Source organism: Equus przewalskii, chromosome 26 (genome assembly GCF_037783145.1).
Source record: "Equus przewalskii isolate Varuska chromosome 26, EquPr2, whole genome shotgun sequence".
NCBI lineage: Eukaryota > Metazoa > Chordata > Mammalia > Perissodactyla > Equidae > Equus > Equus przewalskii.
This window is the reverse complement of record NC_091856.1, coordinates 11,003,612-11,021,504: the sequence shown is the minus strand read 5'-3', so window position 1 is coordinate 11,021,504 and position 17,893 is coordinate 11,003,612. Positions and strand designations below refer to the sequence as shown.

Sequence of the window (17,893 nt, the reverse complement as noted above, 5' to 3'; positions counted from 1 at the left end):
GATCATCTGTAAACTAACACTTAAATTCATTCAAGTATTTATTGAGCCCTGAGCGGTGCCATGCACTGGGCCAGGGAGGCAGTGGTGAGTAAGGAACAGCTTTCTATTGAGTTTCCCTGCTGGTGGGGAGCTGGCTGAGAAAAGGAGCAGATGCTGTGCGGAATGACAGACCCTCTGCTGGGTGCTGTGCGGGCCCTGATGAGGCCTCCTAACCCAGTCTTTGAGGATCAGGAAGAAACATCCTCTAAACTGGGACCTAAAGAATAGAGGTTAGCTAGGTAAAGAACAGGGAGAAGAATGTTCTGGGCAGAGGACATGGCATACGCATGGGTCCAAAGGGGAGAGAGAAGCGAAGGTGGCATTTAGGGGAACTGCACGTGATTGAGTAGTTCAGAATGGAGCGGATGTAGCTAATGGGAGTTTGATGGGAGAAGGAACAGGAAGGCGTGATGCCATGGAGGTGAGCGAAGGCTAGCTGAGGCCAACTTTCAGGAGCCATGTTAGGCTATTGGGCCTCATCCTTAGAGCAAGAGGAGCCTCTGAAAGACTCGAGAGGGTGAGTGACTTGATGATGTGAATACAAAACAGAGTGTATCTGGGAATTTGCCTGACCTTCGAAGCAGGACTCTCTCCAGTCCATGCCTCGACTTCCTAATGTGCTTCTTCCTTCCTTTTGGCTTTTCTTCCACATTTACTGGGTGCCTAGTTATTATGTGCCAGGAACTGTGCTAAACATGAAGTTGAAATAAAACACCAGCTCAGAAATTAAAGTCAAATGGACTTTGCTAGGTTACTGCCTTTTTTATTTTCAGTCTTGTACAATTTAGTTATTAAGCTAGTGAGGATAGAAAGAATATAATGAAGTCATCTGTTAGACCCAGAAAGAATGGAGCCCAATGACCTTTGTCATTCTCGGGCCAGCACCCCAGGATGTCATGGTTTTAGGAAATGTTGCTATGTAGTGATTAAAACATTTTGCAGAAGTGGGTGGGAGCTTTTGAGTAATACAATAAGCATTTGTGTATTCTTCTCTAATGATATTACAGTATTTAGTATGATCTAAAAATATTGAATAACATGTGAATTCCTGTTAGCCTAACACAGAATGTACAGTCCCTCACTGAGGGCTTTATTTTCCCTCTTTCTCCCCCTTTCCTTACTTCATACAAGAAAATCACTTGCCTCCTATGATCAATGGGAACCTCTGAGTTCATAGCCAAGGGAATGTTTTTGGTTAAGGAAGAATAATAGTAGGAATTCCAATTCTGGGACTTGTTTACTGGAGCTCCTTGGAAATGTGATTTGGCAAGTTTTGCCTGCCCCTGTCAACCAAGTATGAGCAGGAGACCACGGTTCATAGTACATGCAGGCACGTGGTTCTCAGACTTCATTCTCTGGCCTAGTTTCAAGGCAGTTTCCTGGGGTTAATTTTATTCAAGGAAGTTAGACATCCTTCAGATCTGATTTGTACTGAAGCCAACTTATATTCCTTACCCTTCCTTCATTCCTGCCCCAATCTCCCTCCTTTCCTGATCTTTCATTGAATTAGAAAGAGAATTATGAAATAGTTCAAACATGCACAAGAGTACAGAGAATAACATAAAGAGCACCCTTGTACCATCACCCGTCATTTTGCCATGCTTGCTTCAGATTCTTTTCAAGAAGTAAAACATTGTAGATACAGTTGATGCCACCTGTGTATCCCCATGTCCTTCCTCAGAGATAACCACTATGCTAGAGTTGCATGTTTTTATGCTTTATACCATATATATTTGTATTCTGTTAATAACAATATACTGTATTGGGTGGCATGTGACCACATTGTATAAATGTGCATATTGATCTGCAGCTTGTCTTTTTCACTCACTGTTATGTTTTTGAGATTTATCAGTGTTGATACATGTGGCATCTGGTTCATTGTTTAATTTTTTTTTTCGGATGTACATCATATTTCGAGTTCTGTGTACATCACGTCATGTTCACCACCCGAACACTAATTATAGTGCATCCCCTCGCATGTGAGCCTGGTCACCCCTTTTGTCCTCCCCCCTCCCTGGTTCATTTTAACTGTTGCATGGTATTCCATTTTTATACTAAAATTTAAAAAAATCCATTCTTCCAGTTTTTGGCTTGTTTTTTCATGCTGTTTATGATGTCTTTTGATTCACAGTTATTTTTACTTTATTTTTTTAAAGGTTTTACTTTTTCTTTTTCTCCCCAAAGCCCCCAGGTACATAGTTGTGTATTTTTAGTTGTGGCTCCTTCTAGTTGTGGCATGTGGCACGCTGCCTCAGCATGGCTTGATGAGTGGTGCCATGTCCGTGCCCAGGATTCCAACCAGCGAAACCCTGGGCCACTGAAGCAGAGCACATGAACTTAACCACTCAGCCACTGGGCCGGCCCTAGGTGCACAGTTTTCACTTTTAAAAGTTGGAGTCATTTTTTTTTCCATTTTGGTTTGAGCTTCTATTTTGTTTAAGAAGCCCTTTCCCATCCCAAGTTCATAAGTATATATTCTCACATATGTTTGAAACTTTAATTTTTACTTTTTTTTTTTTAAGATTTTATTTTTTCCTTTTTCTCCCCAAAGCCCTTCTGGTACATAGTTGTATATTTTTCGTTGTGGGTCCTTCTAGTTGTGGTATGTGGGACGCTGCCTCAGCGTGGTTTGATGAGCAGTGCCATGTCCGTACCCAGGATTCGAACCAACGAAACACTGGGCCGCCTGCAGTGGAGTGCGCGAACTTAACCACTCAGCCACAGGGCCAGCCCCTAATTTTTACTTTTAACTCTTTAATCTACCAAGAATTTAATTTTGTATAGTGGTGTGAGATGGAAAATTTATCATTGTTCTTAGGTGAATAACTAGTCCCAACAACAGTAATTGAACAGCGTATCCCTTCTTCACTAATTTGTAATAATTCTGCTGATTTGCATCATTCCATTCTCTGTATTTTATCATGTTCAAGCACGGAAAAGTAAAATGAAGTCTTGAGCAAAATATCTGGATAATTTAAGCTTTAAACTCGATGCTGAATTTGAATTGTGTGTTTTTTTTAACCCTATGATGTCGACCCACCCCTTTGAAAATGGAAATTCATTTGTGTCGACTACAGGTTGCCAATACTGTTAGTGAATACTGAGCATTTAATCTCACACAACGATTAGTGTAAAAGGATCCCGATAATGACGTTGACTGTTCTACCTATTACTTATGCATAGGTTTAGCCAATGTTTCTCTGAGAGACAAAAACCTAAACCAGTTAAACAAACAAACGAAAGCTCAGAGTATTGACAACAAAGTCGTATAGTAAGATATGGTATTGCGTTGGTGTCTGAATATGTGGTCAACTATATTCAGAGGTTAAACACTCAGGTAGTAGGTCCTGTGGTGTGCATGGAGTTTGATGAATTGTGTAGCCTTTAAAACAAGAGCAATAAGATTGCCCCAAAGTTAAGGCATTTAAGTTGAAAAACCCGAAGGAAAAATCATTACCTATTAAGATTTAAATTCATTCAGATGGGGAAGACATAGTCTAAGAACTACATCCACTGATCATTGATTTGTCCCCTTCAGGGGAAAGATGACCACTGATGGCGACAGCAGACCCATGTTGGGTCTGAAGTTTTAGAAACCTGGTCTTTTGTACTTGGTGACTTGTACACAATTGGTGTGACATACGTGGCCTCACATGTGTTTGGCACCATCTTGGATCCCAGTCAGGGCTAAGTGATCTGACTGGCCTCTCTTCCCTACTTCACAATCGAAAATAGACAGTATTGTGTGGACCAGACATGGAATGTACAAACAACCATATTCGTGCAAAGAATACTGTGAAAAAAGAGGTGTGACCATTGTGCAAGTGCTGTGTCTCAGTGGTTCTCAAATTTCAGTGGGCACAAAAGGATCCCCTGAGGATTCTGAGGTCACACTGCTAGCTGCTGAATCAACAGATCCAGGAGGCTGGGGCTCTGCACAGGTGGTTCCCGTGCAGGCGCTCCCAGGACCACACTCTATTAGCAAAATCTGCTCATTCACAATCTCCTGTCATGGTTTTGGTTGTATTCAAGTGCAATTGGTACCATTTTAATTTAATATTTCCTTTTAATTGACTTCTTTTGTATAAATAAATGTAATTAGAAAAGAAATTTATCACTACTGTAAAAGTAAAATCAATATCACTTGCTATCAATAGAAGGTACACATGAATATACATTAAGATAAAAGTGTGTGGGGGCTGGCCCCGTGGTGCAGCGGTTAAATGCGCATGTTCCGTTTCGTTGGCCTGGGGTTTGCTGGTTCGGATCCTGGGTGCGGACATGGCACCGCTTGGCATGCCATGCTGTGGTAGGCATCCCATGTATAAAGTAGAGGAAGATGGGCATGGATGTTAGCTCAGGGCCAGGCTTCCTCAGCAAAAAAGAGGAGGAGTGGCAGTAGTTAGCTCAGGGTTAATCTTCCTCAAAAAAAAAAAAAAAAGAAGATAAAAGTGTATGTGGGTCTGGCCCAGTGGCATTGTGGTTAAGTTCAGTGCTCTGCTTTGGCAGCCAGGGGTTCGCTGGTCGCTGGTTTGGATTCCAGGCGTGGACCTGCACGCTGCTGTCAAGACAGGCTGTGGCAGGCATTCCACATATAAAATAGAGGAGGATGAGCATGGATGTTAGCTCAGGGCCAGTCTTCCTCAGCAAAAAGAGGAAGATTGATGGTGGGTGTTAGCTCAGGGCTAATCTTCCTCAACAACAACAAAAAATGTGATGTGTGTGCATGTCTATATGTGGCTATACATACACACATATACCTAATCATAGGTAATGATTTTTCGTTCAGATTTTTCAATTTAAATGTCAACTCTGGGGCAAGTTTGTGTATGTTTATAGTATAAAAATATATATTTACATTTTATCTACTTAACATTATCTTCTGTTTCACAGTTTGACAAACACTGAGTAAAAGAAAAAAGGTTATAGAGGAGAGAGAAGCATTTTATCTCAAGCCTTCAGGACTTAGGATGACCGTGTCTTAGCCTTGCACTGAAGAGTGTTTATAATCTTAGAAATAGCACGTCGGAGTGTGGCTGATGTGCTTTGAGATGACAACTCTTGCTCTCTGCCTCGCTGAGGGAGGGCACCTCAACAGGAGAAAAAGTTCATCGAGAGCTAGCCAGGAAATGGGAGGGAGGATGTAAGTCTTTTCAAGAACTGGAAAGCCCTGTTTGCAGATGACAGCCTGTCAAGGAAGGGAAGAGAAGGGCAGGGATGGAATTGTTTTTAATTTTGAAGATCTACGCGCCAGGCATGGTCCTCTGCATCTGTCCTCTAGTTGACTTTTCAGGAGAGCGCTGTCCTATTTGCAGAGCACCGTTAACTCTGCTGTGGAGTTGAGAAATGGAGGCGGGGGTAGTTTGAGTCATTTGCCCAGGCTTCTGCAGCCACCCCAGATCCCTATCACCAGAGAAGTGGGGGCAGAGTGACAAGAATCATAAGAATCTTATTTCCATTCAGACTTTATAAAAGAAATGGGTTAACTACCAAATTTTAAGTTTTAAACATTTACACTAAGTTAATTTCGCATGTTTTTTTTTTTGCTGTACAATCCTGAGCATATTTCATCCTGGGGACCTCGTGGTAAACACAAAAACACTTTACCTCCGGTGTCTTCCAGTTAAGACCCCTCAGTTTGTAGAAGTTTTCCTTACGGCAGGTTCTCTCTCGGGTCCACTTCTAGTGTGGGAACCTTTAGTTAAAGTGTGAACCTGAGGAGAGAAAGTGAAAAACAAAAACACCCCGCCTGTTTGTGCTCGTGAATGACTTCATGGCAGGAACGATCATTAACACGTTCTGTGAACTGTATCACAGCGAGCCACGTGAGTATAGTGTTTAAGGGAAACCACAGGTCCATCAGAGGACTGACAGTGGGAATGCTGGACACTGGGAGTAACTAAACCATTCTAGAAGAGCTCATGAGTCAGGCTGGATAAATTCTTTCATAGGACCTTTAGACAGATTCTCTCAGGCATGTACACTCAGGATTATATTTGAATATTATGATGATTATGATGATGCTAACTTAATCTTGTGCACTTGGAGTTCTTTTTAAAGTAAAACATCCCAGGCTGCTATTTCTCAGAGATAATGATGAGTTCCATCCACTTTCAGCCATTTTCCATGCAGTCTGCATTATAATTTGACAGCAATCTCTGATAGAAGACAAATATCAAAATAGCCCAGGCTTCTCTAGATTTCAGAAGTGTCTGATATTGAATAAAACAATGCCCATAGAAGCACCAACGAAAGATGGGTTTTCCCTGAAGACTTTTTTTTTTCCTATTTAACAAAGAAGAATAGTGAAACTGACCCTGCATCTTTTTCTCTTTGGAAACCTGAAAACGCAACCAAATTTGAGGCTCCTCAGCTATTGCATTTCTGGCCTCAGAGCCTATGCATCGTTGTTCTATTCCTTCTCTAGCTAGGCTTTCTGCCCTAATTTTTCTTTTCTTGGGCCTAATTAATTATTTTCTTATATTTGTTATGTAACTAGGTGGTCTGTAATAGCAACTAAATATATAAATTAGTAAATGTAAAGATGACTAAAACTAGACACAAAAATCTTCTGTATTAAATTTCCAGTGTTAGAAACAGTGCTGACTTGCAAAATGAGAGAGAATTCCTTCTTCCCATGCTTTTGGCAGCTATAAACTTTACATTTGCTTCCTTTCTTGTGAGCCGTTAGAAACTTGTTTCTCAAGGCCATTGCCATGTTACCTGTCTTGCAGGGCCAGAGACAGAATGGGGAATTTGTGGTCAGAGTGGCGCTGGACCACACACGCATACCTCGCATGAGATATTTTTACTTGTTGCATGTCAGTTAGTTTTAAATATATATTCCTACACCATTTAAAAGCATTCATCAAAGAATTAGTAATTCTTATCTGAAGAAAACAACATGCAGCCATAACAATAATTTTAGTGTCTTATTTTGGTTAAGAGTGGGTTTCTTGTTTTTTAAACTCAAGATTGTGAATGGTTTTAATTAACTTGTTTATTTTCAATAGAGATTTCAGGTTTACATTTGAGCTCAGAAATGAAGTATTTTTTTTCTCCTTCCAGACAGTACTAAACTCTACATCTCCTTTCCCAAGCGAGGAGCTGGCCGAAGCCACAAAAGCTTTGCTGGACAGTCTTGGGACACTGGCCCAAGAGGTAAGTTGTGTCTTTCCAGCACCAGAAGGCAGACCATCCACGATTGCTTTTTTTTGGATCCTAAGTTTGGCTAAGAGGGTCCTTTTAAAGATTTGAATGTCATATGAGGGGCCAGCTTGGTGGCGCAGTGGTTAAGTTTGCGTGTTCCACTTTGGCGGCCCGGGGTTTGCCGGTTCAGATGCTGGGTGCGGACCTATGCACTGCTTGTCAAGCCATGCTGGGGTGGGCATCTCACATAAAATAGAGGAAGATGGGCACAGATGTTAGCTCAGGGCCAGTCTTCCTCAGCAAAAAGGAGAATTGGCAGCAGACGTTAGCTCAGGGCTAATCTTCCTCAAAAAAAAAAAAATTTGAATGTCATATGAAATGTAAAAGCAATTTTAGAAGCATAAGTGATCTTAAAAATTATCTGGTTTAATCTCCTTACTTGAGAGATGAAGAAACCAATACTCACTGATGCCTTAGAGTTAATTAGTTAGTGGCTAATGGCCTACTATCTAGTCTGTAACTTTCTCCCATTGTTACTCTCTGCCCCTCTTTTTTTTTTTTTTTTTTAAAGATTGGCCCTGAGCTGACATCTGCTGCCAGTTGTCCTCTTTTTTTGCCTTCTCCCCAAAGCTCCCCAGTACATAGTTGTATATTCTTGTTGTAGGTCCTTCTAGTCCTGCTATGTGGGACGCCGCCTCAGCATGGCTTGATGACTGGTGCTAGGTCTGCACCCAGGATCTGAACTGGTGAAACCCTGGGCCGCTGAAGTGGAGTGTGCAAACTTAACCACTCGGCCGTGGGGCTGGCCCTTCTCTGCCCCTAGTTAATGACACATTTGTAAAGAGGAGAGTTGCCCCTCATCCCCCATGTGCTATTTTGTCTTGCCAGCAACTTCTTCATATTTCTTCTTCAGTAGCAAGGCCAGACAATCCTTTTAGCAAAACATGTGTTTGCTGACTAAAGGGAATCACTTGGTACCCCTAATTCAGATCTTTCCCAGGTGAACGCCTGGCCTCTGATGCTCAACTTTGGGAATATAGTCTCTTGGTGAACATTAAGCTGAGTTTGCCTTTCAGGGTCCCATGTTGACAAATGCACCAGAATCACCTTTGCCTTAGGATCAGAAGGCCTGGACGGGCTTGCAGAAGCAGTTAACCTTTTCCTCTGCCTCCCAGCCCACGTACGCTTCACCTTTCTGATGCCCAGCCATGTTTCCAGTTAGACTTGGAAAGATGGAACTGTCTGGAGCCCAGGGTGTACAGAGTTGAGCCAGGGGCTGGTGGTCAGAAGCAACGCAGGCTTTAGTGGATAGGACGTTGGATAGGAATAATTTTTGGAGAAATTTTCTCAGACTTGGCTCAGACTTATTTTGAGTTACTTCTCCAACTCATTTTTTGTGTTTGTATTATTTTTCTAAAATATCACAATTTACTTTATGTTTTGTGAGAATAGAAGTATTGCACGTTCATTGTGGAAAATGCAGAACATTTGGGAAAAGTACTGAAAACACTGAGATAAAGCACTGTCTATACTTTAGTGAATTTCTTCTGATTCTGTTCTCTTTTCTCTTTCCTGTTAATTCTGCTCATGTGTGTCTGACTGAAGAGACTTGGCTTTTGGATCCCTTTTGGGAGGAGAAGCCCTCTTCTCACCTGCCATTTGTCACTCTGGTTATGAATGCTGGTGACCTTTCTGTGGGAGGAGAAGCAGGTCACCCCAGGTTCTTCCAGGAGGCAGAAAGAGAAACCGAAACTGCCTGCAAGTCCACAGCCCTTGCTCTGGGGTCTTGTTAGCTGACATTGACATGCCCTGGACGCTCTTACAGGTCCCCTCCCAGCCTGAGAGACAGCACCATGGGGACTGTTCATGGAGTCCCTGGGACGTGAGAGGCTGCCTCTGAAAAGCAGGGTCTGGTTACAGCTGTTTCCTCTTACATCACTGGCGTGCCTTTTGTCTGGGGTAAAAAGATAATTGAAAGCATGTGATGTTCCCATTGCTGTCGGTGGAAACTCTCCAGCTGAGCAATATACATTTTTCTTGGCAGCTGTCTCATGTGTCCTGCTTGCTCCCTGCTCCAGGGCAAGCAAGGGCCACCCACTCCTCTCAAGGGAACACTTTCTAGTCACTTTGACCACAAGTTACTCATTGTCTAACTTGCCATTTCTCTGGGACAAATGGGAGAAGATAAATAAAAAGGGACGTGTTTATCTAGTGTTTGGGAAGAAAGTTGATTGTTTTGACCAAAGCACAACTCTTGAAAGGAATGGGAGAAGGGAGCTAACATCTTCTGAGGAGCTGCTCTGGTTAATGCACTTTCACCCAATTGCCCTGTATAATCCACTGGACGAATGTGGGTGGGGCTTATTGTGCCCGTTTTACAAATGGCACTCAGGCTCAGAATAGTTAGACATCTTGCCCACAGTCATCTATTTGATTGGCTAAACTGGGACTTGAACCCAGGACTGTTAGACTCCAGAGCCCATGTTCTTGCTGCTATAGCCCACTTTTTGTCTGACGAACTCTGATGGTAACTGGAATAGAATAGAAAGGAGACTCTTCAAAGAAAGAAGATATGGATTAACAGGACGTAGCACTTGGGTAGAACTGGGGCTTTGGAGAGCCAGATGAGTGTGGCTGCCGTGAGCTCCACGTCTGGCTGACGGGGAACGTGTGCCTGAAGAGACTGGGAAGGCAGGACAGCGAGCCGTGTCGGTTACCCACCCAGCACCTACCAGGTGCCTGGTGTTGCTAGAGTTTGGGACTCAGCAGTGAGCACACAAACGTCCTGTTCTCATGGGGCTCGCGTGGGGTGGGAGACAGGTCAGTGAGTAACATGACAGCAAGGATATGTGCAATGAAGAAAATAAAGCTGGGTGAGGGAGATAGAGAGTGGTGAAGTGTTGCTTTAGAGGAGATCTTCTCTGATAAGGTGACAGTTGAACCCGGAGGAAATGATAGTGTGTCAATGGAGAAGGAAGGGCACTCCAAGCAGAAGGAACGGCAGACACAAAGAGGCTGATGCCAGGGCGTGAAGACGGAATGTGTTTAAAGACCAGGAAGGAGGCCTGTGTGGCCAGAACAAAGTGAGCAAGTGAGAGGGTGGTCAGCAGTGAAGTCAGAGAAGAGAAGGAGGTGAGGGCCGTGCAGGTGTGGTAAGGCTGGATTCCCACTGAGATGGAAGCCGGCAGAGGGTTGAGAGCAGAAGTGTGGATTTGAGGTGACTAAAGTGTGTAGACTGTTTACATTCTGGCTGTTACATTGAGAAGAGACAGTGGTCGGGGCAAGGGCAGAAGGAGGCCATTGCTGTGGATCGAGAAAGCACTCAGTCAGTCAGGCGTTCATTCACTCCACAGATGATTGTCAGACACTACCTTTTGTGGGCTGGAGGACCAATGGCTGCTGCACCCTGTAAGTCAGGAGCACTTCACAGAGGAAGTGTGAGCACACGCTGAGGTGGAGAAGGACGAGTAGGAGTTTGCCCCTACTACAGGTGCTGGAAGAGCCAATAGTTTGGCTCCATCATTTATGGTGCCTCTGTCCAAAGAAGTGCTGGCTTGATGTGGGAGGAAACTGCTTCTTTTGGTTAAGGGATGGCAGGGTGGTGGTGGTGAGGCAGCCTGTGGAAAGAGGAGAGAGTGGCTTTTACTCACTATTGTTTAAAAATCTCCAGGGCTGTTCCACCCACCAACAAAAGAAAAGGTGGTCTGGCTACCTCTCTCCTCTGTGTCTATGTACCTCATACAGGTTATGAAAAGATAAAGGAAGGAAAAGCTGGCCACCCAATCATTGTGCTCTCATGGCCTGTGCTAGATGCGCCCTCTCTGGAAGGGAGTAATCTTTGCAACACCTGACCCACGCTTGGAGTGCCTGGTCCTGCTCTGGAGGCAGAAGGCGAAGTCAGGATCTGGGGCATCCAAGACCGTTGTTACCCATAGGAACCAGCAGGCTCTGGGAGAGAAAACATGGAGTCTGAACCTAGGCCTTCTCCAGGGTGTGTGCGCGGGGTCCCACAGCCTCTCCTCCCTGCTTGCCATGGCTCTGTCTTCCAGGTGGTGAGAACACACAGTGATATTTCAAAGAATGTAGGGGTTTATTAATGATTTATTGTGAAAGATGTGGAAATATAGAGTGCTCTATAAATATTTAATAATAAGAGCAATTGGGCCGAGAACTCCACAAGGTGTTCACACAGCACTTGTTGAGTGCAGTCCACAAAGCACTTGTTGAGGGTAGATCACAGACGCAGCCCATGGCCGCCGGGGTATCTGACTCAGCCCATGTGGGGGCTGTCCCATGCTGTGCCCTCTCTCTCTCTCGTGTATACCTGCAATTACTCCTGACCACACACTGTTTTAGCTTCACTGTCTTGATGAGAAGTTGAGACCTCAGAGAAGTGACTTTTCTAAGGCTGTAATAAGCTATTGAGGGACATGGCTGGGATTCAACATGACATGGGGTCTCCCACCTTATGCTTTTTCCGTTGCCTGACACTTAACCGAGACACGATAGGGGGCTTCAGACGCAGTACCTTTTCCCCCAAGGGGCAGAGGACTCCCTGCTCCACACTGAAGGTTAAGGTGTTTCAGAAATGAGTCAGTGATCGACGATGTGAGTGATTCCTGATGTACTCATCTGCCATTAGCCATGGCTGTTCAGAGAAGGCATTCTCTTCTATAAACCAGAAGATAATCCCAGCGAAATATAGCCCATCATCAGGGCTTCCACTAACTTCTAGACTGTGCTTCTCAACCTTAATGTGCATGGCAGTCGCCTGAGTGTCTTGTGAAAATGTAGATTTGAGTTCTACAGAGAGGTCTCAGAATCTGCATTTCAGACAACCTGTCAGATAACACTGCTGCTGCTGGTCCCCTGATCACAAAAGGAAGAGCGGGGTTCTAGCAATCTCATCCCAAGACTTGGAGAAATGGCATCAGACAAAATGTGTTCTAGGATGTGGCTTTGGAGAGGTCAAGAGAATAAGATGTCTCTTTCTCTTCTCTGTCCCCACCCCTTCCTTTTCCCTCTCCTTTTCTTCCTGGTCCCTGGTACCAGCTGTTCAGCATGAGGAGCTGGAGTGACATGCGGCAGGAGGTGTTGTTTCTGACCAATGTGAACAGCTCCAGCTCCTCCACCCAGATATACCAGGCTGTGTCCCGCATCGTCTGTGGCCATCCTGAGGGTGGGGGCCTGAAGATCAAGTCCCTCAACTGGTATGAGGACAACAACTACAAAGCCCTCTTTGGAGGCAATGGCACTGAGGAAGATGCTGGCACCTTCTATGACAACTCTACAAGTGAGTGTCTATGCAGACCAAGGCCCTGGCCCCAACCTCACCTTGGTTCTAGACTCACCTTTGTCACCTCCCTGCTCGTGCTTACCCTCATCCTTTGTTGCTGCATTGGAGGTTTACGTGTCTGTGTGCCCACCAGACTGAGCTCTTGGAGGAAAGAGTCTTTTCCTCATCAGCTCACTGTCCCCACTTCTTTGAATGGGGCCCGGCCCATCCTGGGTGCACAGTAGTGTTTATCAAATGAATGAATGATTGCAAGCCAGTCTCCCAAGTTTTCTAGGGGACATAGGAGGGTGGTTTCCAGAGTAATCAAGGATTAGATGCTGATCATCTTCCTCCTCCTCCTCTCCTCCCCTTATGATTATTACTATTGAGGTAGGTTTTATAATAAAAACTTAAAAATAACTAATAACAATGATAAAATCTAACATTTAGGAAATGCTTCCTATGTACTGTGCATTCTATTTAAATTATCTCATTTACTCGTATGATAATCCTAAAAGGAAGGTTTATAACCCCACGTTCTAGGCTCAGAGAGGTGAAGTGCCTTGGTTAGAACCACACCACAGCTAGTCCACAAGAGCCAGGATGAAGCCCAGGTCTGCCTGGCTCTGTGCTTTTTTCTGAGAAACCACTCGGCCTCTGAAACACCCACTAGTGGTGGCGTGTGTCTACCATCAGACTCAGACATTTGATCTGCTGTTTGTTTTTGGTTCTTAGCTGCAGGGCAGTGTTAAAGAGCCTTGTAACTCCATATCTGCTCCCCACACTTGGGCAGTTTTCTGGGAATGTGTGTCTTGTGCCTGGTGGCAGCGAGGAGCCAGTGTTAGAGTTTTAGACAATGACATCCTTTTCCTTGAAAACATGGTGCAAGTGAGCCTTTCTCCATTTCCAACCACAGGTGTGTCTTTCAGACACTGAGTGAGGCAGCTTTTTGTGCATTACTGTAACCTAAGAACCTTTTATTCTTCTCTGGAGTAAAGCACTCCAGACATTGCAGGTTGCTTTTGCAAGCCTGAAGGCGATGGCACTATAGGCAGTTTTCTGAAATGCCATCCCCTCCTCTCCCTCACTTCGCAAGTCGACCTAAGGGAGCCTTCATTTGTAAAACAGATATAATTGTGAGCGAATCCTCTTTAAAAAAAAAAATCTATTATCTTTGTAGCATGTAGAAGATGCTTGGTATTGAAGAGAACCTGGAGTGAAATTAAAAAAAAAAAGAATTAGGGATCTTTCTGGATGATCAAACCCTATTTTTTTTCTGCTTTTTTTCTCCCCAAATCCCCTCAGTCTATAGTTGTATATTTTTTAGTTGTGGGTCTTTCTAGTTGTGGCATGTGGGACGCCGCCTCAGCATGATGGCCTGACAAGCGGTGCCATGTCTATGCCCAGGATCCGAACCGGCGAAACCCTGGGCCGCCGAAGCGGAGCGTGCAAACTTAACCGCTCGACTGTGGGGCCGGCCCCAAACCCTATTTGTTATAACTTTGAATTTTTATTACATGTAACTCTACTTGTGATGAGACCTGTTAATTAAAATTTTGAGTTTTTTTTGGAAACTAAAGTCTGAATTTAGCCCTCTGTTTTCAGTGAAAACAAAGTGGTGAGGGCTGGCAACAGAGAATGAGTCTAGAGTTACTCAGGGTTGTGCATAGTGAAAACGTTTTCCCCCATTGTCTCAGTTGTAAGTTATTCAGGATCAGTGTGATAATAAGCTCTGATTATTTATCAAGTATCGTTCTAGGGGCTCTGCAGGTAACATCTCAGTTAATCCTTTCCACATCTCTGCCAAGTAGATGTTATTAACTTTATTTTTACAGAGGGGCAAACTGAGGCTCAGACGAGTGAAGATATTTGTCTTTTTTCTTTTCAAATGTGACTTTTGGACGTTTTTAGTTATTTTTATTTTTTTTTGTGAAGTTATTTGTTATGTAGCTATTAAGTGGGTAGAGCTGGGATTTGAACCCAGGACTGGCTGGCTGGCTCCAAAGCCCTTGTTAGTTCCTGTAAGTATATAACCATGCATATGAATGAGTATTTGCCTTTCATCTTCTTCACAGCTCCTTACTGCAATGATTTGATGAAGAATTTGGAGTCCAGTCCTCTTTCCCGCATCATATGGAAAGCTCTCAAGCCTCTGCTTGTTGGGAAGATCCTGTATACACCGGACACTCCCGCCACGAGGCAGGTTATGGCCGAGGTAGGCTGCCTGGGCCCAAGACTCTGTCTTGAGAACCCTCCTAGAATTGGGGGCAAAAATGTAAGTAAAGGCAGCTTTGGATGGAGCATAATAAGCGTACTCATGGCTCCTCTGGGATTTCCAAAGTGTGGGAACCTCAGATCTGATCCAGGTCAGAGTCCATGTTGAGGGCTGGCTCTCCAGCCCCGGCTACTTGAGTCACAGCTGCAGGCAGGCACTTCTTGGCTATGGGAAGGACTGGAAAAGGGCCGCTTTGATGGAGTACCTTTCAGGGAGCAGCTGAATTTCTCATGTCTCTGCCTCTCTTTTTTCTCCTGCCCCTGGCTCCCCACCTGACTCCAGGTGAATAAGACCTTCCAGGAACTGGCTGTGTTTCATGATCTGGAAGGCATGTGGGCAGAGCTTAGCCCCAAGATCTGGACCTTCATGGAGAGCAGCTCAGAAATGGACCTTGTCCGGGTAAGTGTTTCTCTGGTTACTGTGTGCCTGCTTGATGCTGGAAAGGTGAGTTTCTGGTCACTTTCCCGGAAGTGACTGAGATGAGAATTCTTTACATTGAGCCAGTATATATGTATTGAGCATAGCTCAAGCCACAGGGCTGTCACCTTGGCAGTGATATGGGTCATGGTGCACAGATAATACTGTTTCATGCGCATCAGCATCCATGGGTCTGGTGGTCAAAAATCAGTTTTCTAAGAAACTTAGTGAGTGCTGGTGTTTAGAGCGAGGATGTGGTCATGGCAGGACCCTGACTCTTGTCATTTCTGGCTCCAGAGCGAACCATAGCATCTTGCTTAGCCTGCCTATGTCTTGGTAGTCCTTGGGAAGAGGTGTGGGAGCAAATGCCTGGTCTGACCTGTGGACAGGTCTGACATACTCGCTCCACAGGCATGGCACGAATGTGGAGCCGCCATTACTGTGTGGAGGGGAATTGCACTTAGTGCTTCAGAACCACTTGAAAGGCCTAAGTGCTCTAGAGACAATTGGACTCAAAAGTGGAGGAGTCTGAGCAAGAACACAATGTCTCCTTTGCTAGAGCCTGAGTGCTATTTAATCTCATCATCCCTGCCTTGGGCTGAGTCAGAGAATCATTAGACTATTTCCTATCTCCATGGTGAGGGAGGCCTCTTCCTTTTGTTTCCGCTGCCATTAAGAAACAGGAGTGGATTTTTCCCGGTTTCTTGCCTTAGCATCTCATTGATCAGAGAGGCAGCTGGGTTTTAGAGATAGTAGCTACCTGGATGGTCCTCTCCCAGGCTTAGGACTGTCCTCTGTTGCCCTGAGGAGGACATTACTCCAGGACCCTTCCAATGATGGGAAAGCTCAGAGTCATCTTTGTTGTACTAGTCCTGTTATATGTTCAGAATTCTAAAATTGGGGCCTTTAAAAGCCAAGGGACTTCAGTGAGAAAAACATGAACAATAATTTGTATGGATTTACTGAATAATTCCTGACTAGTACTACTGCTACTACTACTAACTCATGCCCTTCAAATATGGGTCTCTTTTGGGCCCCAGTCTCTCCTCTGGATCCAGCTATGGACAGCGCCATACACCTAGGCATGGTCTCGCACCTCTTCTTCCTGGTCCTCTCCTTGGAACCCATATTTCTACTTGTTGGACTTCTCTCCGTCTGAGTCTCAGGATGATGAGGGGCCTTGTTGAAGGGACTCCATGGGTTTTGGTCTGCAGGCGGATAACTGCTTCCCCTACTCTTAAATGGAGTGTTTGCCTCAGATGCTCCAGCTGCTCATAGGCTCTCAGTTCTTACAGGACAAGGCCCTTATAAACATGGCCACGGCATTCATTAGAAATCCTGCTGGGAGAATCCAGGATGTGCGATGGAAATGTAGGAGCTATGAGTGGGGAGAAAGGCATGGCATGTGGTTTGGAGGGCCTTGTTTGTCAAGCCAAGGACCTTTCCTTTAAGCTCTGGAGGACCATGAAAGGGTTTTAAGCAAAGGAAATGGAGATACATTACTCTGATATGACAGATGGATTAAAGAGGGGGAGATGGAAGGCAGAGACCAGGGTAGAGGCCAAGGCATCAAGCAGGAGGTGAAGCCTGTGGCTGCCTGGTTGTAGAGGGGTGAAGGAGAGGGAGGCATCAGGATGATTCTTGAGCTCCAGCTGGTGGCTAGTGGGCATGCCCAATAGACCAATGGATATTGGGGCCTAGAGTGCAGAGGCTGGTTAGGCTGGTGACACTGAATGGGGGCTCATCAGCCTGTGGGTGGAAGGTGAAGAAGCCTCCTCTGACTGCTTTCTTTTCTCTGTTTAGGAGTGTGTTTAATTCTGCAAGCTTGGGCTTCTCGGTCCTCTGCACCCCCTGCAGCCTCATGTCTAGTACATGAGGTGATGCCTGAGGCTTCTGCTTCTGTTGGGGTAGCTCTTGTCTTTCCTTCTTTCTTTTTTTCAGCTTTATTGAGGTATAACCGACAAATAGACATTGTGTATATTTAAGGAGTACAACTTGATGTTTTGATATACACGTATATTGTGAAATGATCACCACAATCAAACTAATTAGCTTATGCATCACCTCGCATGGATACCCCTTAGCAAATTTCAAGTATACAGTACAGTGTTGTTAACTGTATTCACTAAGCTATACGTTAGATCTCCAGAAGTTGTTTGTATTGCGTAACTGAGACTTTGTACCCTTTGGCCAACAAGTCCGTTTCCCCCAGCCCCTGGCAACCACCATTTGACTTGTGGTAGCTCTTATCTCTCTGCTGTCTCTGGCTCTGCCTGTATGCATAGTATCACCCCTACAGATCTGGAGACACTTCTCTGTTGACTCATGGAACCTGCTGATACTCAACTGTTCTCTTTTCTGAGCTGCTCTTTGCCCCCTTCATCTCAAGGCCCTGCTTTCTCCCTGGCTACCACTCCCAAAGGTGGTCTCAGGTCCTGGTCCCCTCAAGTGCCCTAGAATGGCCAAGGGATCAGTGATCTTGTGGGCATACCTCTCCAGTCTTGCTGCCTTCCTTGGCCATATTTCTCAGAAGCCACACTGGACAGGGTGGGCCTCACCCCAAACACCACAAGTCTTCACTCAGCTCTTACTGGTTCAGGTCAAGTCTCCAGATGAAGTCATTATAGATTTGCTAACCCATGCCCTGATGGACTTTTGTGAGGTACAATTTTGTATCTTTTATGTTAAAAATACTTACATATCTTACTGATGACAGTATAAATTGTTATTCCCTATAG

General features: G+C 44.7%; 1 protein-coding gene across 6 annotated transcripts in view; it reads left to right on the top strand.

The window, feature by feature from the left end:
* Window positions 1-17,893, top strand: part of ABCA1 (ATP binding cassette subfamily A member 1) — a 132,032-nt gene that overhangs the window by 63,276 nt on the left and 50,863 nt on the right. For all 6 annotated transcript variants that reach the window (XM_070595990.1, XM_008527139.2, XM_070595992.1 and 3 more), the window contains exons 8-11: window positions 7,108-7,200; window positions 12,241-12,481; window positions 14,539-14,678; window positions 15,021-15,137. In XM_070595990.1, the coding sequence (XP_070452091.1) occupies window positions 7,108-7,200; window positions 12,241-12,481; window positions 14,539-14,678; window positions 15,021-15,137 (591 nt within the window). The remainder of the gene's footprint in view (window positions 1-7,107; window positions 7,201-12,240; window positions 12,482-14,538; window positions 14,679-15,020; window positions 15,138-17,893) is intronic.